Below are 27,439 nucleotides of genomic sequence, written 5' to 3'. Positions count from 1 at the left end.
AGAGCAAGGGAAACAACCACTCCAAGGCTCAGAGCGAGTGACGTTTGAAATGCTATTTGCACGCGCTAACTAGCTAGCCATTTCACTTCGGTTACACCAGCCTCATCTTGGGAGTTGATAGGCTTGAAGTCATAAACAGCGCAATGCTTGACGCACGACGAAGAGCTGCTGGCAAAACGCACGAAAGTGCTGTTTGAATGAATGTTTACGCGCCTGCTTCTGCCTACCACCGCTCAGTCAGATACTTACATACTTGTATGCTTGTATGCTCAGTCAGATTATACGCAACGCAGGACACGCTAGATAATATCTAGTGATATCATCAACCATGTGTAGTTAACTAGTGATTATGGTTGATTGTTTTTTATAAGATAAATGTAATGCTAGCTAGCAACTTACCTTGGCTTACTGCATTCGCGTAACAGGCAGTCTCCTTGTGGAGTGCAACGAGAGAGAGGCAGGTTGTTGTTGCGTTGGACTAGTTAACTGTAAGGTTGCAAGATTGGATCCCCCGAGCTGACAAGGTGAACCTGTCGTTTAGCCCCTGAACAAGGCAGTTAACCCACCCACTAGGCCGTCATTGAAAATAAGAATGTTCTTAACTGACTTGCCAAGTTAAATAAAGATTAAATAAAGGTGTAAAAAATAAAAATGGTGTCCAAAAATACCGATTCCCGATTGTTATGAAAACTTGAAATCGGCCATTCCGATTAATCGGTCAACCTCTAGCTGTAACGTAACCAAATGTCGGACAAGTCAATGGGTCTGAATACTTTCTGAATGCTCTGTATATATCACTGTTATAACTACAGACGCTGTTATCCAAAGGGTTTTACAGTACGTACATTTTCTTTGTATGTTTGTGATCCCTTTGCGAGAATTGAACCCACAACCTTGGAGTTGCTTGCGTCAACTTAAACCAACTGACGTTGACCCTGTTGTCTCTTCTTCCTCCTCAGGGCTACCTTCCTCCAACCAAAAATGGAGTGGAACCCAAACGGCCGAGTCGCCCCATCAACATCACGTCACTGGTCAGACTGTCCACCACAGTACCCAACACTATCGTGGTGTCGTGGACTTCAGAGATAGGCAGGGTAAGGAATCTATCTTGATGTCGTGGACTTCAGAGATAGACAGAGTAAGGAATCTATCGTGATGTCATGGACTTCAGAGATAGACAGAGTAAGGAATCTATCTTGGTGTCGTGGACTTCAGAGATAGACAGAGTAAGGAATCTATCGTGGTGTCTTGGACTTCAGAGATAGGCAGGGTAAGGAATCTATCGTGGTGTCGTGGACTTCAGAGATAGACAGAGTAAGGAATCTATCGTGGTGTCATGGACTTCAGAGATAGGCAGGGTAAGGAATCTATCGTGGTGTCGTGGACTTCAGAGATAGGCAGGGTAAGGAATCTATCGTGATGTCGTGGACTTCAGAGATAGGCAGGGTAAGGAATCTATCGTGGTGTCGTGGACTTCAGAGATAGACAGAGTAAGGAATCTATCGTGATGTCGTGGACTTCAGAGATAGGCAGGGTAAGGAATCTATCGTGATGTCGTGGACTTCAGAGATAGGCAGGGTAAGGAATCTATCGTGGTGTCGTGGATAGACAGGGAAAAGATTGGAGGGTGATGTCATGGATATGCAGGGTAATGAATGGAGGGTGATGTCATGGATATGCAGGGTAATGAATGGAGGGTGATGTCATGTATATGCAGGGTAATGAGTGGAGGGTGATGTCATAGATATGCAGGGTAATGAATGGAGGGTGATGTCATGGATATGCAGGGTAATGAATGGAGGGTGATGTCATGTATATGCAGGATAATGAGTGGAGGGTGATGTCATGGATATGCAGGGTAATGAATGGAGGGTGATGTCATGGATATGCAGGGTAATGAATGGGGGGTGATGTCATGGATATGCAGGGTAATGAATGGAGGGTGATATAATAGACAGGGGTGAGAGTGACGTAATAGAGGGTGATGTAATAGATACACAGGGTAATGAATGGAGGGTGATGTAATAGATACACAGGGTAATGAATGGAGGGTGATGTAATAGATACACAGGGTAATGAATGGAGGGTGATGTAATAGATACACAGGGTAATGAATGGAGGGTGATGTAATACATACACAGGGTAATGAATGGAGGGTGATGTAATAGATACACAGGGTCATGAATGGAGGGTGATGTAATAGATACACAGGGTCATGAATGGAGGGTGATGTAATAGATACACAGGGTCATGAATGGAGGGTGATGTAATAGATACACAGGGTAATGAATGGAGGGTGATGTAATAGATACACAGGGTAATGAATGGAGGGTGATGTAATAGATACACAGGGTAATGAATGGAGGGTGATGTAATAGATACACAGGGTCATGAATGGAGGGTGATGTAATAGATACACAGGGTAATGAATGGAGGGTGATGTAATAGATACACAGGGTCATGAATGGAGGGTGATGTAATAGATACACAGGGTAATGAATGGAGGGTGATGTAATAGATACACAGGGTCATGAATGGAGGGTGATGTAATAGATATCAAATCAAATGTTATTTGTCACATACACATGGTTAGCAGATGTTAATGTGAGTGTAGTGAAATGCTTGTGCTTCTAGTTCCGACAATGCAGTAATAACCAGCTGCCGTTTAAAAGGGTTGAACACCAAACTGTGAAATACACTTAGTGCTTTCAGAAAGTATTCATACCCCTTGACTTTTATTGTTACAGCCTCAATTCAAAATCGTTTTTAGAACATTTTGCAAATTTATTGAAATTGAAATACAAAAAGATCTCATTTACGTAAGTATTCACACCCCTGAGTCAGTACTTTGTAGAAGCACCTTTGGCAGGGATTACAGCTTTGAGTCGTCTTGGGTATGTCTGTATTAGCTCTGTGTCGTCTTGGTTATGTCTGTATCAGATCTGTGTCGTCTTGGGTATGTCTGTATTAGCTCTGTGTCGTCTTGGTTATGTCTGTATCAGCTCTGTGTCATCTTGGGTATGTCTGTATCAGCTCTGTGTCGTCTTGGGTATGTCTGTATCAGCTCTGTGTCGTCTTGGGTATGTCTGTATCAGCTCTGTGTCGTCTTGGGTATGTCTGTATCAGCTCTGTGTCGTCTTGGGTATGTCTGTATCAGCTCTGTGTCATCTTGGGTATGTCTGTATCAGCTCTGTGTCGTCTTGGGTATGTCTGTATCAGCTCTGTGTCGTCTTGGGTATGTCTGTATCAGCTCTGTGTCGTCTTGGGTATGTCTGTATCGTCGTTGAGTCATCTTGGGTATGTCTGTATCAGCTCTGTGTCGTCTTGGGTATGTCTGTATCAGCTCTGAGTCCTCTTGGGTATGTCTGTATCAGCTCTGTGTCCTCTTGGGTATGTCTGTATCAGCTCTGAGTCCTCTTGGGTATGTCTGTATCAGCTCTGAGTCCTCTTGGGTATGTCTGTATCAGCTCTGAGTCCTCTTGGGTATGTCTGTATCAGCTCTGAGTCCTCTTGGGTATGTCTGTATCAGCTCTGAGTCCTCTTGGGTATGTCTGTATCAGCTCTGAGTTCTCTTGGGTATGTCTGTATCAGCTCTGAGTTCTCTTGGGTATGTCTGTATCAGCTCTGAGTCCTCTTGGGTATGTCTGTATCAGCTCTGAGTCCTCTTGGGTATGTCTGTATCAGCTCTGAGTCCTCTTGGGTATGTCTGTATCAGCTCTGAGTCCTCTTGGGTATGTCTGTATCAGCTCTGAGTCCTCTTGGGTATGTCTGTATCAGCTCTGAGTCCTCTTGGGTATGTCTGTATCAGCTCTGAGTCCTCTTGGGTATGTCTGTATCAGCTTTGCACATCTGGATTTGGGGATTTTCTCCCATTATTTCTTGCAGATTTTTTCAAGGTCTGTTAAGTCAGTGGTGGTGAACAGCAATCTTAGTCTTTCCACAGATTTAATGGGATTCAAGTCTGGGCCACTCAAGTACTTTCCCATTCTTGTCTGAAGCCATTCCAGCGTTGCTTTGGCTGTATGCTTGGGGTCATTGTCCTGTTGGAACGTAAATCTTCGCCCCCCCCCAGTCTAAGGTTGTTTGCACTCTGAAGCAGGTTCTCATCAAGAATTTGCTTCTGTCTCTAATCATTGTTCCCTCTATCCTTACCAGTGTCCCAGTCCCCGCCGCTGAAAAGCATCCCCATAGCATGATGCTGCCACCACCATGCTTCACAGTAGGGAGGGTGTTAGACGACTGATGCCTGGTTTCCTCCAGACGTAGCTCTGCATTCAGGCCAAAGAGTTCAATTGAATGTCTCATCAGATCACATAATCATTTGCCTTGTGCTGTGAGACTTTCACCTGCCTTTTTGTCAATTCCAGGCGTGCTGTCATGTGCCTTTTTCTCAGGAGTGGCTTCCGTCTGGCCATTCTCCCATAATGCCCAGATTGGTGAAATGCTGTAGAGACTGTTGTCCTTCTGGCAGGTTCTCCCATCTCAGCCAAGGGAATCTGGAGTTCTGTCAGAGTGGTCATTGGGTTCTCGGTCACCTCCCTGACCGAGGCCCTTCTTGCCCAGTTTGGTCAGACGGCCAGCTCTAGGCAGAGTCTGGGTAGTTCCATATTTGTTCACTTTCCCTATGATGAAGAGACCACGGTGCTCTTGGAAACTTTCAACACTCTAGGAATAGTTTTATACCCTTTCCCAGATATATGCCTCATCATAATTCTATCTCGGAGCTACATGGACAGTTCCTTGGACTTCATGGTATATACTGTAGTTTGTGCTCTGACATGCGCTGTCAACTCTGGGACCTTATATAGACAGGTGTGTTTCTTTCTAAATCATGTCCAAACAATTGACTTGGCCACAGGTGGACTTCAATCAAGTTGTAGTGACAACTGAAGGAGAATCAAAGGAAATTGGATGCACCTGAGCTCAATTTGGAGTGTCATAGCAAAGGGGTGTGACTACTTACAGTACCAGTCAAGTTTGGGCGCACCTACTCATTCCAGTGTTTTTCTTTATTTTTACTATTTTCTACATTGTAGAATAATACTGAAGACATCAAAACTATGAAATAACACATATGGAATCATGTAGTAACCAAATAAGTGTTGAGCTAATCAAAATGTATTTTATATTTGAGATTCTTCAAAATAGCCACCCTTTGCCTTGATGACATCTTTGCACACACTTGGTATTCTCTCAACCAGCTTCGCCTGGAATGCGTTTGAAGGAGTTCCCACATATACTGAGCACTTGTTGGCTGTTTTTCCTTCACTCTGCGGTCCAACTCATCCCAAACCATCTCAATTGGGTTGAGGTCGGGTAATTGTGGAGGCCAGGTCATCTGATGCAGCACTCAATCACTCTCCTACTTGGTGAAATAGCCCTTACACAGCCTGGAGGTGTGTAGGGTCATTGTCCTGTTGAAAAACAAATGATAAGTGCAAACCAGATGTGATGGCGTATCGCTGCAGAATGCTGTGGTTGCCATGCTGGTTAAGTGTGCCTTGAATTTGAATTGCACCGGTCTAATGTCCATTACTCGTGTTTCTTGGCCCAAGCAAGTCTCTTCTTCTTATTGGTGTCCTTTAGTAGTGGTTTCTTTGCAGCAATTTGACCATGAAGGCCTGGTTCACACAGTCTCCTCTGAACAGTTGATGTTAAGATGTGTCTGTTACTTGAACTCTGTGAAGCATTTATTTGGGCTGCAATTTCTGAGGCTGGTAACTCTAATGAACTTATCCTCTGCAGCAGAGGTAACTCTGGGTCTTCCTTCCTGTGGCGGTCCTCATGAGAGACAGGTAACTCTAATGAACTTATCCTCTGCAGCAGAGGTAACTCTGGGTCTTCCTTCCTGTGGCGGTCCTCATGAGAGCCAGTTAACTAATGAACTTATCCTCTGCAGCAGAGGTAACTCTGGGTCTTCCATTGCTTGGCGGTCCTCGTGAGAGCCAGTTAACTAATGAACTTATCCTCTGCAGCAGAGGTAACTCTGGGTCTTCCTTCCTGTGGCGGTCCTCATGAGAGCCAGTTAACTAATGAACTTATCCTCTGCAGCAGAGGTAACTCTGGGTCTTCCTTCCTGTGGCGGTCCTCATGAGAGACAGGTAACTCTCTAATGAACGTATCCTCTGCAGCTGAGGTAACTCTGGGTCTTCCTTCCTGTGGCGGTCCTCATGAGAGCCAGTTTCATCATAGTGCTTGATGATTTTTGCGACTGCACTTAAATAAACTTTCAAAGTTCTTGAAATGTTCTGTAATGACTGACCTTCATGTCTGAAAGTAATGATGGACTGTCGTTTCTCTTTGCTTATTTGAGCTGTTCATGCCATAATATGTACTTGGTCTTTTACCAAATAGGGCTATCTTCTGTATACCACCCCTACCTTATCACAGTACAAATGATTGGCTCAAATGCATTCAGAAGGAAAGAAATTCCACAAATTGACTTTTAAAAAGGCACACCTGGCTTTTGAAGAATCTCCAATATATAATATATTTTTGATTTGTTTACACTTTTTTGGTTACTACATGATTCCATATGTGTTATTTCATAGTTTTTAATGTCTTCACTATTATTCTACAATGTAGAAAATAGTAAAAATAAAGAAAAACCCTGAGTAGTTATGTCCAAACTGTTACTGGTACTGTAAATTAGTAAATGTACTGTAAATGAGATTTCATTTAACATTTTCTATACTTTTGAAAACATTTCTAAAAACATGTTTTCACTTTGTTTTTATGGGCTATTGTGTGTAGATGGGTAAGACCTTCTTTTAAAAAACATTTATTTTTAAGTCTGTTTATAATTCAGGCTATAACACAACAAAATGTGGGATAAGTGTGAATACTTTCTGTAATTTTATTGACAGTGTTTCATCCATTGATCCTGAAAGACAATGACCAAACGTATGGCTTAGTTTTCTTTATTCACGCCACAGCATTATCATGGCTGCTAGTGAAACAATGACCAAACGTATGGCTTAGTTTTCTTTATTCACGCCACAGCATTATCATGGCTGCTAGTGAAACAATGACCAAACGTATGGCTTAGTTTTCTTTATTCACGCCACAGCATTATCATGGCTGCTAGTGAAACAATGACCAAACGTATGGCTTAGTTTTCTTTATTCACGCCACAGCATTATCATGGCTGCTAGTGAAACAATGACCAAACGTATGGCTTAGTTTTCTTTATTCACGCCACAGCATTATCATGGCTGCTAGTGAAACAATGACCAAACGTATGGCTTAGTTTTCTTTATTCACGCCACAGCATTATCATGGCTGCTAGTGAAACAATGACCAAACGTATGGCTTAGTTTTCTTTATTCACGCCACAGCATTATCATGGCTGCTAGTGAAACAATGACCAAACGTATGGCTTAGTTTTCTTTATTCACGCCACAGCATTATCATGGCTGCTAGTGAAACAATGACCAAACGTATGGCTTAGTTTTCTTTATTCACGCCACAGCATTATCATGGCTGCTAGTGAAACAATGACCAAACGTATGGCTTAGTTTTCTTTATTCACGCCACAGCATTATCATGGCTGCTAGTGAAACAATGGGAGTGGGAGGGCTTATGGCAGGATGCTTCTACTCACAGTGGGGAATTGTGATGTCATTATGGGGTATTGTGATGTCATTATGGGGTATTGTGATGTCATTATGGGGTATTGTGATGTCATTATGGGGTATTGTGTACAGATTGTACAGACAATTTAATATATTTTAGAATCAGGCTGCAACGTAACAAAATGTGTAAAAAGTCAAAGGGTCTGAATACTTTCTGAATGCCCTGTTTATCTAAATGGAAAAGGATACACATCTAAAAGTAACTTCTATTACCATTGCCAATATGTAAAAATAGGTCAATGGTCCAGTCTACTTAATGGGGTCAGTGCTAATGTGGGGTGGATCTGAGTTCTATATGGGGTCAGTCCTAATGTGGGGTGGATCTGAGTTCTATATGGGGTCAGTGCTAATGTGGGGTGGATCTGAGTTCTAAATGGGGTCAGTGCTAATGTGGGGTGGATCTGAGTTCTATATGGGGTCAGTGCTAATGTGGGGTGGATCTGAGTTCTATATGGGGTCAGTCCTAATGTGGGGTGGATCTGAGTTCTATATGGGGTCAGTGCTAATGTGGGGTGGATCTGAGTTCTAAATGGGGTCAGTCCTAATGTGGGGTGGATCTGAGTTCTATATGGGGTCAGTCCTAATGTGGGGTGGATCTGAGTTCTAAATGGGGTCAGTCCTAATGTGGGGTGGATCTGAGTTCTATATGGGGTCAGTACTAATGTGGGGTGGATCTGAGTTCTATATGGGGTCAGTCCTAATGTGGGGTGGATCTGAGTTCTAAATGGGGTCAGTGCTAATGTGGGGTGGATCTGAGTTCTATATGGGGTCAGTCCTAATGTGGGGTGGATCTGAGTTCTAAATGGGGTCAGTCCTAATGTGGGGTGGATCTGAGTTCTAAATGGGGTCAGTGCTAATGTGGGGTGGATCTGAGTTCTATATGGGGTCAGTGCTAATGTGGGGTGGATCTGAGTTCTATATGGGGTCAGTGCTAATGTGGGGTGGATCTGAGTTCTATATGGGGTCAGTCCTAATGTGGGGTGGATCTGAGTTCTATATGGGGTCAGTGCTAATGTGGGGTGGATCTGAGTTCTATATGGGGTCAGTCCTAATGTGGGGTGGATCTGAGTTCTATATGGGGTCAGTGCTAATGTGGGGTGGATCTGAGTTCTATATGGGGTCAGTGCTAATGTGGGGTGGATCTGAGTTCTATATGGGGTCAGTGCTAATGTGGGGTGGATCTGAGTTCTAAATGGGGTCAGTGCTAATGTGGGGTGGATCTGAGTTCTAAATGGGGTCAGTGCTAATGTGGGGTGGATCTGAGTTCTAAATGGGGTCAGTCCTAATGTGGGGTGGATCTGAGTTCTAAATGGGGTCAGTGCTAATGTGGGGTGGATCTGAGTTCTAAATGGGGTCAGTCCTAATGTGGGGTGGATCTGAGTTCTAAATGGGGTCAGTGCTAATGTGGGGTGGATCTGAGTTCTATATTTTAGTTGAATCAAATATTTATACCATTGGCAGAGTTTGTATACCATTTGCCAATTTTGTAGAAAAGTGAGGTGATTTCTGTATAGTCATACGATACGTGGTATAGAAAAGTACAATCTTGTGTGAGTTCATCTCTGCAGATGGATCAGATCAAAATCACAGATACAGGTTTTTACCAGGGGGTATATTTTGGCCTTGGCTGGTAGAACTATATTCATACCAGCCATTTTGGCGGGTGGTCAAGACTATTTGGGAGCATTGATTTTTTTCTCAATTCAATGCCCAAAATGACCCCAGTCAGTAGTATGAAGGGTAAATCATGGTTTTCATGTATGGCGTTGTGACCCTCCTGTTGTCTCCTCTCTCAGAGTTTCTCCATGGCAGTCTACCTGGTCAGACAGCAGACATCCACAACCCTGCTACAGAGACTACGAGCCAAAGGCATCCGCAACCCTGACCACTCCAGAGCTCTCAGTAGGTGGCTCTCTGATATTAGATGGTGCTGCATGGTCCCATAAACCAAGTGAGATTGTGACAGTGATATTGTGTTGTCTCTCTCTCCACAGTCAGAGAAGTTAACAGCGGACCCTGACAGTGAGATTGTGTTGTCTCTCTCTCTCTACAGTCAGAGAAGTTAACAGCTGACAGTGAGATTGTGTTGTCTCTCTCTCTCCACAGTCAGAGAAGTTAACAGCTGACAGTGAGATTGTGTTGTCTCTCTCTCTCCACAGTCAGAGAAGTTAACAGCTGACAGTGAGATTGTGTTGTCTCTCTCTCTCCACAGTCAGAGAAGTTAACAGCTGACAGTGAGATTGTGTTGTCTCTCTCTCTCCACAGTCAGAGAAGTTAACAGCGGACCCTGACAGTGAGATTGTGTTGTCTCTCTCTCTCTACAGTCAGAGAAGTTAACAGCTGACAGTGAGATTGTGTTGTCTCTCTCTCTCCACAGTCAGAGAAGTTAACAGCTGACAGTGAGATTGTGTTGTCTCTCTCTCTCCACAGTCAGAGAAGTTAACAGCTGACAGTGAGATTGTGTTGTCTCTCTCTCTCCACAGTCAAAGAGAAGTTAACAGCAGACCCTGACAGTGAGATTGCGACCACCAGTCTACGAGTCTCTCTACTCTGTCCGGTATGTACACTCATTTACATTTTAGTTATTTAGCAGATGTTCTTAATCAGAATCGATCAATCAGTGATCAACTTGGGTAAAAGTAGGTAGATTAGGTAAAACAACCACATCACAATCAGAAGTTCTGCTACAAACAGCACAATACTCATCCTTCTGTTTCCTGTTTCCTGTCTAGCTGGGGAAGATGCGTCTGATGATCCCGTGCAGAGCGTTGACGTGTTCCCACCTCCAGTGTTTCGACGCTACGCTTTACATCCAGATGAATGAGAAGAAACCCACGTGGGTGTGTCCTGTCTGTGATCAGAAGGCCCCCTACCAACACCTCATCATCGACGGGTTCGTTCTGCTCCACCTCTCTGGGGATGCTACACATTGTATTGCATTGCAGTACAGTATCACACACTATTTCTGAACCCCCTTGTGTGTGTGTGTGTGTGTGTGTGTGTGTGTGTGTGTGTGTGTGTGTGTGTGTGTGTGTGTGTGTGTGTGTGTGTGTGTGTGTGTGTGTGTGTGTGTGTGTGTGTGTGTGTGTGTGCCTGTCTGTCTGTCTGTCTGTCTCTCTGCAGGTTGTTCATGGAGATCCTGAACAGCTGTGAGGACTGTGATGAGATCCAGTTTAAAGAGGACGGGAACTGGTATCCCATGAGGTCGAAGAAGGAGGTCACAGAGGTGTCTGCTTCATTCAACGGGGAGGACGGTACGTGGTGATTCCGCCAGCTTCATAGCCCTTCTAGTGTCATAGTAGCACCATTTATACAAATTCATTTTTTTTTTTAATGAAAAGCTGAGATGTCTTGAGTCATTAAGTATTCAACTCCTTTGTTATGGCAAGCCTAAATAAGTTCAGGAGTAAACATTAAAAAATAAATCTTAACAACTCACATAGGTGTCATGGACACACTCTGTGTGCAATAATAGTGTTTAACATGATTTTTAAATGGCTACCTCATCTCTGTACCCCACACATACCAATTATCTGTAAGGTCCCTCAGTCGAGCAGTGAATTTAAAACACAGATTCAACCACAAAGACCAGGAAGGTTTTCCACTGCCTTGTAAAGAAGGACACCTATTGGTAGATGGGTAAAAATGTCAAAAAACAGACATTGAATATCCCTTTGAGCATGGTGCAGTTATTAATTACACTTTGGATGGTGCATCAATACACCCAGTCACTACAAAGATACAGGCGTCCTTCCTAACTCAGTTGCCGGAGAGGAAGGAAACCGCTCAGGGGTTTCACCATGAGGCCAATGATGACTTTAAAACAGTTTAAATCAAAATGTATTATCAATTCACATACACATATTTAGCAGATGTTATTTTGGGTGTAGTGAAATGCTTGTGTTCCTAGCTCCAACAGTGCAGTAATATCTAACTAAATGCTTGTGTTCCTAGCTCCAACAGTGCAGTAATATCTAACTAAATGCTTGTGTTCCTAGCTCCAACAGTGCAGTATTATCTAACTAAATGCTTGTGTTCCTAGCTCCAACAGTGCAGTAATATCTAACTAAATGCTTGTGTTCCTAGCGCCAACAGTGCACTAGTATCTAACTAAATGCTTGTGTTCCTAGCTCCAACAGTGCACTAGTATCTAACTAAATGCTTGTGTTCCTAGCTCCAACAGTGCAGTAGTATCTAACTAAATGCTTGTGTTCCTAGCTCCAATAGTGCACTAGTATCTAACTAAATGCTTGTGTTCCTAGCTCCAACAGTGCAGTAGTATCTAACTAAATGCTTGTGTTCCTAGCTCCAATAGTGCACTAGTATCTAACTAAATGCTTGTGTTCCTAGCTCCAACATTGCAGTAGTATCTAACTAAATGCTTGTGTTCCTAGCTCCAACAGTGCAGTAGTATCTAACTAAATGCTTGTGTTCCTAGCTCCAACAGTGCAGTAATATCTAACTAAATGCTTGTGTTCCTAGCTCCAACAGTGCAGTAGTATCTAACTAAATGCTTGTGTTCCTAGCTCCAACAGTGCAGTAGTATCTAACTAAATGCTTGTGTTCCTAGCTCCAACAGTGTAGTAGTATCTAACTAAATGCTTGTGTTCCTAGCTCCAACAGTGTAGTAGTATCTAACTAAATGCTTGTGTTCCTAGCTCCAACAGTGCAGTAGTATCTAACTAAATGATTGTGTTCCTAGCTCCAACAGTGCAGTAGTATCTAACTAAATGCTTGTGTTCCTAGCTCCAACAGTGCAGTAGTATCTAACTAAATGCTTGTGTTCCTAGCTCCAACAGTGCAGTAATATCTAACTAAATGCTTGTGTTCCTAGCTCCAACAGTGCAGTAGTATCTAACTAAATGCTTGTGTTCCTAGCTCCAACAGTGTAGTAATATCTAACTAAATGCTTGTGTTCCTGGCTCCAACAGTGCAGTAGTATCTAACTAAATGCTTGTGTTCCTAGCTCCAACAGTGCAGTAGTATCTAACTAAATGCTTGTGTTCCTAGCTCCAACAGTGCAGTAGTATCTAACTAAATGCTTGTGTTCCTAGCTCCAACAGTGTAGTAGTATCTAACTAAATGCTTGTGTTCCTAGCTCCAACAGTGTAGTAGTATCTAACTAAATGCTTGTGTTCCTAGCTCCAACAGTGTAGTAGTATCTAACTAAATGCTTGTGTTCCTAGCTCCAACAGTGTAGTAGTATCTAACTAAATGCTTGTGTTCCTAGCTCCAACAGTGTAGTAGTATCTAACTAAATGCTTGTGTTCCTAGCTCCAACAGTGCAGTAGTATCTAACTAAATGCTTGTGTTCCTAGCTCCAACAGTGCACTAGTATCTAACTAAATGCTTGTGTTCCTAGCTCCAACAGTGCAGTAGTATCTAACTAAATGCTTGTGTTCCTAGCTCCAACAGTGCAGTAGTATCTAACTAAATGCTTGTGTTCCTAGCTCCAACAGTGCAGTAATATCTAACTAAATGCTTGTGTTCCTAGCTCCAACAGTGCAGTAATATCTAACTAAATGCTTGTGTTCCTAGCTCCAACAGTGCAGTAATATCTAACTAAATGCTTGTGTTCCTAGCTCCAACAGTGCAGTAGTATCTAACTAAATGCTTGTGTTCCTAGCTCCAACAGTGCAGTAATATCTAACTAAGTGCTTGTGTTTCTAGCTCCAACAGTACAGTAATATCTAACTAAATGCTTGTGTTCCTAGCTCCAACAGTGCAGTAATATCTAACTAAATGCTTGTGTTCCTAGCTCCAACAGTGCAGTAATATCTAACTAAATGCTTGTGTTCCTAGCTCCAACAGTGCAGTAATATCTAACTAAATGCTTGTGTTCCTAGCTCCAACAGTGCAGTAATATCTAACTAAATGCTTGTGTTCCTAGCTCCAACAGTGCAGTAGTATCTAACTAAATGCTTGTGTTCCTAGCTCCAACAGTGCAGTAATATCTAACTAAGTGCTTGTGTTTCTAGCTCCAACAGTACAGTAATATCTAACTAAATGCTTGTGTTTCTAGCTCCAACAGTGCAGTAGTATCTAACTAAATGCTTGTGTTTCTAGCTCCAACAGTGCAGTAATATCTAACTAAATGCTTGTGTTCCTAGCTCCAACAGTACACTAGTATCTAACTAAATGCTTGTGTTCCTGGCTCCAACAGTGTAGTAGTATCTAACTAAATGCTTGTGTTCCTAGCTCCAACAGTGCAGTAGTATCTAACTAAATGCTTGTGTTCCTAGCTCCAACAGTGTAGTAGTATCTAACTAAATGCTTGTGTTCCTAGCTCCAACAGTGTAGTAGTATCTAACTAAATGCTTGTGTTCCTAGCTCCAACAGTGCAGTAGTATCTAACTAAATGCTTGTGTTCCTAGCTCCAACAGTGTAGTAGTATCTAACTAAATGCTTGTGTTCCTAGCTCCAACAGTGTAGTAGTATCTAACTAAATGCTTGTGTTCCTAGCTCCAACAGTGTAGTAGTATCTAACTAAATGCTTGTGTTCCTAGCTCCAACAGTGTAGTAGTATCTAACTAAATGCTTGTGTTCCTAGCTCCAACAGTGCAGTAGTATCTAACTAAATGCTTGTGTTCCTAGCTCCAACAGTGCAGTAGTATCTAACTAAATGCTTGTGTTCCTAGCTCCAACAGTGCAGTAATATCTAACAATTCTCAACAATACACACACATCTAAAAGTAAAATGGAATTAAGAAATATGAATATTTGGACGAGCAATGTTGGAGTGGCATTGACTAAAATACAGTAGAATAGAATACAGTACATACATATGAGATGAGTAAAGCAGTATGGAACCATTCTGACCAGTGTTCCATTATTAGAGTGGCCAGTGACTCCATGTCTATGTATATGGGGCAGCAGCCTCTAAGGTGCAGGGTTGAGTAACTGGGTGGAAGCCGGCTAGTGATGGCTATTTAACAGTCTGATGGCCTTGAGATAGAAGCTGTTTTTCAGTCTCTCGGTCCCTGCTTTGATGCACCTGTACTGACCTCTCCTTCTGGATGATAGCGGGGTGAACAGGCAGTGGCCCGGGTGGTTGTTGTCCTTGATGAGTTTAATGGCTGTGATAGGAGAAAACCGAGGATGGATCAGCAACATTGTAGTTACTCCACAATACTAACCTAAGTTCAGGGAAGTTAGGAACCAATACACTCAGTCAGTCAGGAAAGCAAAGGCCAGCTTTTTCAAACTGAAATTTGCATCCTGTAGCTCTAACTGCAAAAAGTTCTGGGACACTGTAAAGTCCATGGAGAACAAGAGCACCTCCTCTCAGCTAGGTAGCACTGTCACTGCCGATAAATCCACTATAATTGAGAATTTCAACAAGCATTTCTCTACGGCTGGCCAAGCTTTCTTCCTGGCTACCCCAACCCCAGTCAACAGCACTGCACCCCCCGCAGCTGCTTGCCCAAGCCTCCCAGCTTCTCCTTCACCCAAATCCAGATAGCAGATGTTCTGAAAGAGCTGCAAAACCTGGACCCCTGCAAATCATCTGGGTTTGACATTCTGGACCCTCTTTCTAAAATTGTCCCCCGCCTTTGTTGCAACCCCTATTACCAGCCTGTTCAACCTCTCTTTCGTATCGTCTGAGATCCCCAAAGATTGGAAAGCTGCCGCGGACATCCCCCTCTTCAAAGGGGGAGACACTCTAGACCCAAACTGTTACAGACCTATATTCATCCTACCCTGCCTTTCTAAGGTCTTCGAAAGCCAACTTAATAAACAGATCACTGACCATTTTGAATCCCACCATACCTTCTCCGCTGTGCAATCTGGTTACAGAGCTGGTCATGGGTGCACCTCAGCCACGCTCAAGTTCCTAAACGATATCATAACCCCCATCGATAAGAGACATTACTGTGCAGCTGTCTTCATCGACCTGGCCAAGGCTTTCGACTCTGTCAATCACCACATTCTTATCGGCAGACTCAACAGCCTTGCCTTCTCCAATGATTGCCTCACCTGGTTCACTAACTACTTCTCATACAGAGTTCAGTGTGTCAAATAGGAGGGCATGTTGTCCTGACCTCTGGCATTCTCTATGGGGGTGCCACAGGGTTCAATTCTCGGGCCCGACTCTTTTCTCTGTATATATCAATGATGTCGCTCTTGCTGCTGGTGATTCTCTGATCCACCTCTACGCAGACGACACCATTTTCTGTATACTTCTGGCCCTTCTTTGAACACTGTGCTAACTAACCTCAATGCCATACAACTCTCCTTCAGAGGCCTCCAACTGCTTTTAAATGCAAGTAAAACTAAATGCATGCTCTTCAACCGTTCGCTGCCCGCACCTCCAGCATCACTACTCTGGACAGTTCTGACTTATGTGGACAACAACAAATACTTAGGTGTCTGGTTAGACTGTAAACTCTCCTTCCAGACTCACATTAAACATCTCCAATCCAAAGTTAAATCTAGAATCAGCTTCCTATTTCGCAACAAAGCATCCTTCACTCATGCTGCCAAACATACCCTCGTAAAACTGACCATCCTACCGATCCTAGCCTCCAACACTCTACTCAACAAATTGGAGGCAGTCTATCACAGTGTCATCCATTTTGTCACCAAAGCCCCATATACTTACTACCCACCACTGCGACCTGTATGCTCTAGTCGGCGACATCCGTCACCAAACCCACTGGCTCCAGGTCATCTACAAGTCTCTGCTAGGTAAAGCTCCGCCTTATCTCACCTCACTGGTCACCATAGCAACACCCACCCGTAGCACGCGCTCCAGCAGGTATATCTCACTGGTCATTCCCAAAGAAAACACCTCCTTTGGCTGCCTTTCCTTCCAGTTCTCTGCTTCCAGTGACTGGAACGAATTGCAAAAATTGCTCACTTTAAACATCAGCTATCTGAACAGCGAACCAATCGCTGCAGCTGTACATAGTCCATCTGTAAATAGCCCATCCAACTACCTACCTCATCCCCATACTATTTTATTTACTTTTCTGCTCTTTTGCTCACCAGTATCTCTAGTTGCACATCATCATCTGCTCATCTATCACACCAACATCTCTAGTTGCACATCATCATCTGCTCATCTATCACTCCAGTATCTCTAGTTGCACATCATCATCTGCTCATCTATCACACCAGTATCTCTAGTTGCACATCATCATCTGCTCATCTATCACACCAGTATCTCTAGTTGCACATCATCATCTGCTCATCTATCACACCAGTATCTCTAGTTGCACATCATCATCTGCTCATCTACCACTCCAGTATCTCTAGTTGCACATCATCATCTGCTCATCTATCACTCCAGTATCTCTAGTTGCACACCAGCATCTGCTCATCTATCACTCCAGTATCTCTAGTTGCACATCATCGTCTGCTCATCTATCACACCAGTATCTCTAGTTGCACATCATCATCTGCTCATCTACCACTCTGTAATTACTTCGCTATTATGGCCTATTGCCTTGCCTCCTTACTGCATTTACACACACTGTATATTGACTTCTTCTATTGTGTTATTGACTGTACGCTTGTTTATTCCATGTGTAACTCTGTGTTGTTGTTTGTGTCGCACTGCTTTGCTTTATCTTGGCCAGGTCGCAGTTGTAAATGAGAACTTGTTCTCAACTGACGTACCAGGTTAAATAAAGGTGTTCTCAACTAGCCTACCTGGTTAAATAAAGGTGTTCTCAACTAGCCTACCTGGTTAAATAAAGGTGTTCTCAACTAGCCTACCTGGTTAAATAAAGGTGTTCTCAACTAGCCTACCTGGTTAAATAAAGGTGTTCTCAACTAGCCTACCTGGTTAAATAAAGGTGTTCTCAACTAGCCTACCTGGTTAAATAAAGGTGTTCTCAACTAGCCTACCTGGTTAAATAAAGGTGTTCTCAACTAGCCTACCTGGTTAAATAAAGGTGTTCTCAACTAGCCTACCTGGTTAAATAAAGGTGTTCTCAACTGGCCTACCTGGTTAAATAAAGGTGAAATAAAGAATTTAAAAATAATAATTGACAGAGTGAAAAGAAGGAAGCCTGTACAGAATACAAATATTACAAACACTATAATACAACACATTACTGAGTACCACTATCCAATACAACACATTACTGAGTACCACTATCCAATACAACACATTACTGAGTACCACTCTCCAATACAACACATTACTGAGTACCACTCTCTAATACAACACATTACTGAGTACCACTCTCCAATACAACACATTACTGAGTACCACTCTCCAATACAACACATTACTGAGTACCACTCTCTAATACAACACATTACTGAGTACCACTCTCCAATACAACACATTACTGAGTACCACTCTCTAATACAACACATTACTGAGTACCACTCTCTAATACAACACATTACTGAGTACCACTCTCCAATACAACACATTACTGAGTACCACTCTCCAATCCAAAAGAACACATTACTGAGTTCCACTCTCCAATACAACACATTACTGAGTACCACTCTCCAATACAACACATTACTGAGTACCACTCTCCAATCCAATACAACACATTACTGAGTACCACTCTCTAATACAACACATTACTGAGTACCACTCTCCAATACAATACAACACAATACTGAGTACCACTCTCCAATACAACACATTACTGAGTACCACTCTCCAATACAACACATTACTGAGTACCACTATCCAATACAACATATTACTGAGTACCACTATCCAATACAACACATTACTGAGTACCACTCTCTAATACAACACATTACTGAGTACCACTCTCCAATACAACACACTAATGAGTACCACTCTCCAATACAACACATTACTGAGTACCACTCTCCAATACAACACATTACTGAGTACCACTCTCTAATACAACACATTACTGAGTACCACTCTCCAATACAACACATTACTGAGTACCACTCTCTAATACAACACATTACTGAGTACCACTCTCTAATACAACACATTACTGAGTACCACTCTCCAATACAACACATTACTGAGTACCACTCTCCAATCCAAAAGAACACATTACTGAGTTCCACTCTCCAATACAACACATTACTGAGTACCACTCTCCAATACAACACATTACTGAGTACCACTCTCCAATCCAATACAACACATTACTGAGTACCACTCTCTAATACAACACATTACTGAGTACCACTCTCCAATACAACACATTACTGAGTACCACTCTCCAATACAACACATTACTGAGTACCACTCTCCAATACAACACATTACTGAGTACCACTCTCCATATGTTCAAGCACAATTATGGCTGCATCATGTTATGGGTATGCTTGTCATCAGCAGGGACTAGGGAATTTTCTATATTAAAAATAAATGGAATGGAGCTAAGCACAAGAAAAATCCTAGAGGAAAACCTGGTTCAGTCTGCTTTCCACCAGACACTGGGAGACAAATTCACCTTTCAGCAGGACAATAACCTAAAACACAAGGCCAAATATACACTGGAGTTGTTTACCATGATGACATTGAATGTTGCTGGCCTAGTTACTGTTTTGACTTAAATCTGCTTGAAAATCTATGTCAAGACTTAAAAATGGCTGTCTAGAAATTAGCAACAACCACCCTGATAGAGCTTCAAGAATTGTCAAGAGAATAATGTAATATTGTACAATCCAGGTGTGGAAAACTCATAGAGACTTTGATTACAGCTGGGAGTGTTTCTCTCTCTTAGAGACTTACCCAGAAAGACTCACAGCTGTAATCACTCTTAGAGACTTACCCAGAAAGACTCACAGCTGTAATCACTCTTAGAGTCTTTGATGCCTCATGATTGAGTATTGCTCTGTTCAAGTAGACTGTGATTTTTCTGTGGCCTGATAGGGGTATCAGAGAATCTGGGTTGAGGTCAGTGATAAAGTAGTCTACAGTACTACTGCCAAGAGATGAGCTATATGTGTACCTACCATAGGAGTCCCCTCGAAGCCTACCATTGACTATGTACATACCTCTCTCTGTCTTTCTCTCTCTCTCTCTGTCTCTCTCTGTCTCGTCTCTCTGTCTCTCTCTCTTTCTGCCATAGACTCGTGTCGGACAGTAGAATCAGAACACCACAGGAACAGCTCATCCCACAGCAGTACCAATAAGGTGGTGGTGATTGATCTGACTCTAGACAGCTCTTCAGACGACGATCTGGATGATGAGCCTCCTCTCAAGAGGGCCTGTCCCTCCTCCTCGCTGTCCCCTGCCTCGCCGCCTGTCAGCAAGGGGTATGTCCAATCACAAAATCCTACAAATACAATCTGTCCTCCGTCTGTTTTGGGCCGACTGGACACCAGCCAGACTGCTGTCTGTTTTGGGCCGACTGGATACCAGCCAGACTGCTGTCTGTTTTGGGCTGAATGGACACCAGCCAGACTGCTGTCTGTTTTGGGCCGAATGGACACCAGCCGGACTGCTGTCTGTTTTGGGCCGAATGGACACCAGCCAGACTGCTGTCTGTTTTGGGCCGAATGGACACCAGCCAGACTGCTGTCTGTTTTGGGCCGAATGGACACCAGCCGGACTGCTGTCTGTTTTGGGCCGAATGGACACCAGCCAGACTGCTGTCTGTTTTGGGCCGAATGGACACCAGCCAGACTGCTGTCTGTTTTGGGCCGAATGGACACCAGCCAGACTGCTGTCTGTTTTGGGCCGAATGGACACCAGCCAGACTGCTGTCTGTTTTGGGCCGAATGGACACCAGCCAGACTGCTGTCTGTTTTGGGCCGAATGGACACCAGCCAGACTGCTGTCTGTTTTGGGCCGAATGGACACCAGCCAGACTGCTGTCTGTTTTGGGCCGAATGGACACCAGCCAGACTGCTGTCTGTTTTGGGCCGAATGGACACCAGCCAGACTGCTGTCTGTTTTGGGCCGAATGGACACCAGCCAGACTGCTGTCTGTTTTGGGCCGAATGGACACCAGCCAGACTGCTGTCTGTTTTGGGCCGAATGGACACCAGCCGGACTGCTGTCTGTTTTGGGCCGAATGGACACCAGCCGGACTGCTGTCTGTTTTGGGCCGAATGGACACCAGCCGGACTGCTGTCTGTTTTGGGCCGAATGGACACCAGCCGGACTGCTGTCTGTTTTGGGCCGAATGGACACCAGCCGGACTGCTGTCTGTTTTGGGCCGAATGGACACCAGCCAGACTGCTGTCTGTTTTGGGCCGAATGGACACCAGCCGGACTGCTGTCTGTTTTGGGCCGAATGGACACCGGCCAGACTGCTGTCTGTTTTGGGCCGAATGGACACCGGCCAGACTGCTGTCTGTTTTGGGCCGAATGGACACCAGCCGGACTGCTGTCTGTTTTGGGCCGAATGGACACCAGCCGGACTGCTGTCTGTTTTGGGCCGAATGGACACCAGCCGGACTGTTCTGTTTTCTTGTCTCTCTTATGTCGACCTTTTACACCATGTTCTGACCTGGTGTTCTCCCCACAGAGTGTTGAACCTCCACAGCCAGGCGTCTCCGGTGGCCAGAGCTCCCAGCATGCCTCCTGTTGAGACCAGCTACATCCCCCCTCCACCCCCCCTCATACAGGACTACAGCCACTACTACCACACCCCCAATGACCTGGACCTCAACTTCTTCTCATTCCTCCAGGGAGACAACCATCAGGTAATGACTTCACAGGATAGAACCATCAGGTAATGACTTCACAGGATAGAACCATCAGGTAATGACTTCACAGGAGACAACCATCAGGTAATGACTTCACAAGATAGAACCATCAGGTAATGACTTCACAGAATAGAACCATCAGGTAATGACTTCACAGGAGATAGCCATCAGGTAATGACTTCACAGAATAGAACCATCAGGTAAGATTTCATAGAATAGAACCATTAGGTAATGACTCCACAGAATAGAACCATCAGGTAATAACTACACAGAATAGAACCGTCAGGTAATGACTACACAGACTAGGACCATCAGGTAATGACTTCACAGGAGACAACCATCAGGTAATGACTTCACAGGGGACAACCACCAGGTAATGACTTCACAGGGGACAACCACCAGGTAATGACTTCACAGGGGACAACCACCAGGTAATGACTTCACAGGGGACAACCATCAGGTAATGACTTCACAGGGGACAACCACCAGGTAATGACTACACAGAATAGAACATCAGGTAATGACTTCACAGAATAGAACCATCAGGTGATGACTTCACAGAATAGAACCATTAGGTAATGACTACAGAGAATTGAACCATCAGGTAATGACTTCACAGAATAGAACCATCAGGTAATGACATCACAGGATAGAATCATCAGGTAATGGCTTCACAGAATAGAACCATCAGGTAATGACTACACAGAATAGAACCATCAGGTAATGACTTCACAGGAGACAACCATCAGGTAATGACTTCACAGGAGACAACCATCAGGTAATGACTTCACAGAATAGAACCATCGGGTAATGACTACACAGAATAGGACCATCAGGTAATGACTTCACGGGAGACAACCATCAGGTAATGACTTCACAGGAGACAACCATCAGGTAATGACTTCACAGGAGACAACCATCAGGTAATGACTTCACAAAATAGAACCATCAGATAATGACTTCAAAGGAGACAACCATCAGGTAATGACTACAAAGAATTGAACCATCAGGTAATGATTTCACAGAATAGAACCATCAGGTAATGACTTCACAGAATAGAACCATCAGGTTATGACGTCACAGAATATAGCCATCAGGTAATGACTACAAAGAATTTAACCATCAGGTAATGACTTCACAGGATAGAACCATCAGGTAAGGACTTCACATAATAGAACCATCAGGTAATGACTTCACAGAATAGAATCATCAGGGAAAGACTTCACAGGAGACAAACATCGGGTTATGACTTCACAGGAGACAACCACCAGGTAATGACTTCACAGGAGACAACCATCGGGTAATGACTTCACAGGAGTGACCTGATGATGATGACCTCTGTAGCATTATAATATGGTGATGACCCTCCCTCCTCTCTCTCTGTGTGTAGCATTACAACATGGTGGTGACCCTCCCTCCTCTCCCTCCTCTCTCTGTAGCATTACAACATGGTGGTGACCCTCCCTCCCCTCTCTCTCTCTGTAGCATTACAACATGGTGGTGACCCTCCCTCCCCTCTCTCTCTCTGTAGCATTACAACATGGTGGTGACCCTCCCTCCTCTCTCTCTCTCTCTCTCTCTGTAGCATTACAACATGGTGGTGACCCTCCCTCCTCTCTCTCTCTCTCTTTCTGTAGCATTACAACATGGTGGTGACCCTCCCTCCTCTCTCTCTCTCTCTGTAGCATTACAACATGGTGGTGACCCTCCCTCCTCTCTCTCTCTCTCTGTAGCATTATAACATGGTGGTGACCCTCCCTCCTCTCTCTCTGTGTGTAGCATTACAACATGGTGGTGACCCTCCCTCCTCTCTCTCTCTCTCTGTAGCATTACAACATGGTGGTGACCCTCCCTCCCCTCTCTCTCTCTGTAGCATTACAACATGGTGGTGACCCTCCCTCCTCTCTCTCTCTCTCTCTCTCACTCTCTCTGTAGCATTACAACATGGTGATGACCCTCCCTCCTCTATCTCTCTCTCTGTAGCATTACAACATGGTGATGACCCTCCCTCCTCTCTCTCTCTCTCTCTCTGTAGCATTACAACATGGTGGTGACCCTCCCTCCTCTCTCTGTAGCATTACAACATGGTGGTGACCCTCCCTCCCCTCTCTCTGTAGCATTACAACATGGTGGTGACCCTCCCTCCTCTCTCTCTCTCTCTGTAGCATTACAACATGGTGATGACCCTCCCTCCTCTCTCTCTCTCTCTCTCTGTAGCATTACAACATGGTGGTGACCCTCCCTCCTCTCTCTGTAGCATTACAACATGGTGGTGACCCTCCCTCCCCTCTCTCTGTAGCATTACAACATGGTGGTGACCCTCCCTCCTCTCTCTCTCTCTCTCTCTGTAGCATTACAACATGGTGGTGACCCTCCCTCCTCTCTCTCTCTCTCTGTAGCATTACAACATGGTGGTGACCCTCCCTCCCCTCTCTCTGTAGCATTACAACATGGTGGTGACCCTCCCTCCCCTCTCTCTGTAGCATTACAACATGGTGGTGACCCTCCCTCCCCTCTCTCTGTAGCATTACAACATGGTGGTGACCCTCCCTCCCCTCTCTCTGTAGCATTACAACATGGTGGTGACCCTCCCTCCTCTCTCTCTGTAGCATTACAACATGGTGGTGACCCTCCCTCCCCTCTCTCTGTAGCATTACAACATGGTGGTGACCCTCCCTCCTCTCCCTCCTCTCTCTCTCTGTAGCATTACAACATGGTGGTGACCCTCCCTCCTCTCCCTCCTCTCTCTGTAGCATTACAACATGGTGGTGACCCTCCCTCCTCTCCCTCCTCTCTTTCTCTGTAGCATTACAACATGGTGATGGCAGCGGCGGCCTCTGCCTCAGAAGACCATGACCTTCTCCTCAACCGCTTCCTGCCGTATAGCTCCTCCCAGATGTTCCTGGACCAACCAGGGACCCCCGGGGGCGGGAGCAGCGCCCTGCCAGCAGCCAATGGGGGCAGCAACAGCGGGAGCAGCTCCAGTCTTGTTTCATCTAATAGTTTAAGAGAGAGGGACGTAGAGAGGGACGTAGAGAGGGATGGAGAGAGGGATGGAGAGCGGGACAGCCAGTCGAGCAGGTCTGATACAGCGGCAGCAGTCATATATGGCTCCATACCAGACGTGATCTCGTTAGACTGAAGGGAGGCGGGGGATCGTCCACACAGAACGGAAAAACAACTTGAGGGAGGAAATAGAAACGGAAGGGGACAAATAAATTATAAATAAAAAGTAGGAGAAAACAATGCTATGTACAGAGAGGAAAATTATATTTTCAATTTGACTTATTATATATAAGCTCCCGACGATGACGATGATGATGAGTAACTTCAGTTGATATTTTTCTGTGGATACTGAAGATTTTTTCACAGCCTCTTCCTTCACGTGCCCCCTGACCCCCCCCCTGACCTTTTGTACTTCGTTCTTACTGTTTTATTTCAATATTCCACGTCGACGGCATTATTTTTGTCTCAAAACATGTTTGGACTTGTGCTTCGGAGCGAGAAGAGGAATCTGTCCGTTTGTTTCCTCATCACTGTAGAGTTATTTTTTTCTTTTTTTTTAAACGTTCATTCTTACTGTGGTCAATAATATTGTATTTAATTATTTCCAAGGTATTATTTATTAATATGCTTTCAAGTTCTGTTGGATCCATGTGTGCTGTGTAAAAAGCATTCCCTATGCTCCATGTTGTCACTAGGATCACACAGGCTAGCCTGGCTGCTGTCTGTCTGTTGTCGTGGAATGGTAGCACTGACAGACTGGTACCCAGGCTGGTTATAGATCCACTACTGTGGTATCTCTGGTTTGTGTGCTCCCTCTCTCATCTCTTTCATTTAGCTGAGGAAACTTGACTGCAGCGTCCATCCTTAGTTGTTTTCACATTAAAGAAATATTATTCAAATAGTATTGAAATTGGCATCATAGTTACACACAGCACATTTTCATTATGGGGGGGGGACACAAAATGATTTCAATCCAGTGCATTACTACGGTACCTTGATAAATGTAAGCACTTCTATTTTCATGCAGGGTGTATCTTTGACTCACTTTTTCACCAAGTCATTCAAGGAAAACAAAACCCCAAGTATATTGAAGTTGCATTTGGAACAGAGAACAAACTGCATGGCTTTACATGCCTGCTATCTCTGTCAGTCTCTCCTCTCTCTCCTCTCACTCACCAGAGTCCAGTAGCTCTATAATGTGTGTTCTGATTTAGAGTGGTCCGTGTGACTGCGCTAGAGTTCCTGTTGAATGCCTGACAGAGACGGTCTGTGACAGCAGCATCACGCACCGCATCCACACTAAAGGGCCGACCCGAACGGTACTGTGATGGCTTGGGGGTTTTATTTGGCTCTTTCCAGGACTTTTGTGGATGTGGAACCAGGCCAGCCCAGTACAGCTTGGCTCAGTTAGGCCCTATAGTGTGGAATGGGCCATAGTGGTTTTGATACCATTATTCTGTCCTTCGTTCTATTAGCCTTCTGTTCCCTTCCTGTGTACACAGTTAGTATTATTTATTATTTCCTCTCTTAGTTTTGGTTGATTCATGAATATGCATTGCCTATTGTCCTATGATATTTCTTTAGTAATTCTATGATTCATGAATATGCATTGCTATTGTCCTATGATATTTCTTTAGTAATTCTATGATTCATGAATATGCATTGCTATTGTCCTATGATATTTCTTTAGTAATTCTATGATTCATGAATATGCATTGCTATTGTCCTATGATATTTCTTTAGTAATTCTATGATTCATGAATATGCATTGCTATTGTCCTATGATATTTCTTTAGTAATTCTATGATTCATGAATATGCATTGCTATTGTCCTATGATATTTCTTTAGTAATTCTATGATTCATGAATATGCATTGCTATTGTCTTATGATATTTCTTTAGTAATTCTATGATTCATGCTATTTAAGAGGTCATTGTCGCTTGATCTGCATCATTGTAACAAACCAATTCTGTTTTAGTTTTTTTTCCCTTCTGTCTGTTGTGCTATTGAATGATGTCAATATCACAACAGAGGCTTGGAGCATTTTGATGGTCTCTGGGCTCTACTCTACTGTGTTGTTTGATAATTGTATGAATTAAACCGATAGATACAGCAAGACGACAGACAAGTAATGGTATGCTCTGGCCTCTGCAAGAAGTAGAGCTAGTCAATAAATCACTGTGTACGAGGGGTTGAATCAAGGTGCTTTTGCAGAAGTAATTTATGTTCCTGTTCTTGAATGTTCTTCGGACGTGAAGCATGTTTTTGGTGCAACTGTCAGCCTGTTCATATGATGGTGTCGCGATGACTATACGTTCATATGATGGTGTCGCGATGACTATACGTTCATATGATGGTGTCGCGATGACTAAACGTTTTGCTGACCTTTACTGTTTTGAATGAAATAAGAGCTTGGCGATGCCTGGATTAGATTGTTCAGATATTTGAATAGTTTAAGTGAATGGCATCAAAACTGGACCCTAAACCTAAAATGTCAAGATGGTAAGGAACCCCTAAATGTGATATTTAGAGAGTTAAATCGCTCTGGGTCTGTTAAGGCAGTGCACGGTAGGTGGGCGCTGCTGGCTCATTGTAAACAACTACAAATATATAACTAACCATCCTTGTTCTGTGACAACCATCCATAGCTGAGATTAGCATAAGATGCACGGCTAAACGCAATAAATGTCTTGTTAACTAACTAGTTAAATCAAATCTTTGGCTGAAAGATCCCAGATTGCCCCCAAAAGATGGCTAGTAACATAGGCGAGACCGCTATTTTCTAGCTCGCCAGCTAGTGGGCCAGGTCCCCGGTGTCCGATACGGAGCGTGAAGTCACGGCTCCTGCATAGCAACCTAGCCCGGTTGCATAAAACCCCTATGTTTAATGTACCCCTTATATTTTCCCTGAAAGTTTCCTTCACTTTAAGTTAGTTGCACAAAGCTTTTTAAGGTGAATTTACCCCTTAAATTAAGTGGGGAAAAAAGTTTCAGGTTGGCCATGAGGTCTCTTAACTGCTTCATTCAGTATGGATAGCAATGTAAACAGCATTTTGTGGAGGTGAATGTTGCTTTCCTCTGGCCTGGTTCAGAAGGGAAACATCAACCAGCCAGCTAGATAGGTACTTAACTAAACAATGGAAGGATCTAGAATGGGACATTCTTACGGTGTGGTGCC

The 27,439-nt window shown here is 43.8% G+C and overlaps 1 protein-coding gene across 1 annotated transcript in view; it reads left to right on the top strand.

Moving 5' to 3' along the window:
• Positions 1–26,462, top strand: part of LOC109867265 (E3 SUMO-protein ligase PIAS1) — a 33,738-nt gene extending 7,276 nt beyond the window's left edge. Inside the window, exons 6-13 of the mRNA XM_031802135.1 lie at positions 960–1,094; positions 9,431–9,536; positions 10,118–10,191; positions 10,367–10,527; positions 10,758–10,888; positions 19,670–19,856; positions 21,074–21,251; positions 24,061–26,462. Of these exons, the coding sequence (XP_031657995.1) occupies positions 960–1,094; positions 9,431–9,536; positions 10,118–10,191; positions 10,367–10,527; positions 10,758–10,888; positions 19,670–19,856; positions 21,074–21,251; positions 24,061–24,396 (1,308 nt within the window). The 3' untranslated portion in view covers positions 24,397–26,462. The remainder of the gene's footprint in view (positions 1–959; positions 1,095–9,430; positions 9,537–10,117; positions 10,192–10,366; positions 10,528–10,757; positions 10,889–19,669; positions 19,857–21,073; positions 21,252–24,060) is intronic.
• The last annotated feature ends 977 nt before the right edge of the window (positions 26,463–27,439 follow it).

This window comes from Oncorhynchus kisutch, linkage group LG22 (assembly GCF_002021735.2).
Source record: "Oncorhynchus kisutch isolate 150728-3 linkage group LG22, Okis_V2, whole genome shotgun sequence".
NCBI classification, from domain to species: Eukaryota; Metazoa; Chordata; class Actinopteri; order Salmoniformes; family Salmonidae; genus Oncorhynchus; species Oncorhynchus kisutch.
The sequence above is the reverse complement of the archived record's forward strand: the minus strand, read 5'-3'. Positions and strand labels throughout refer to the sequence as shown.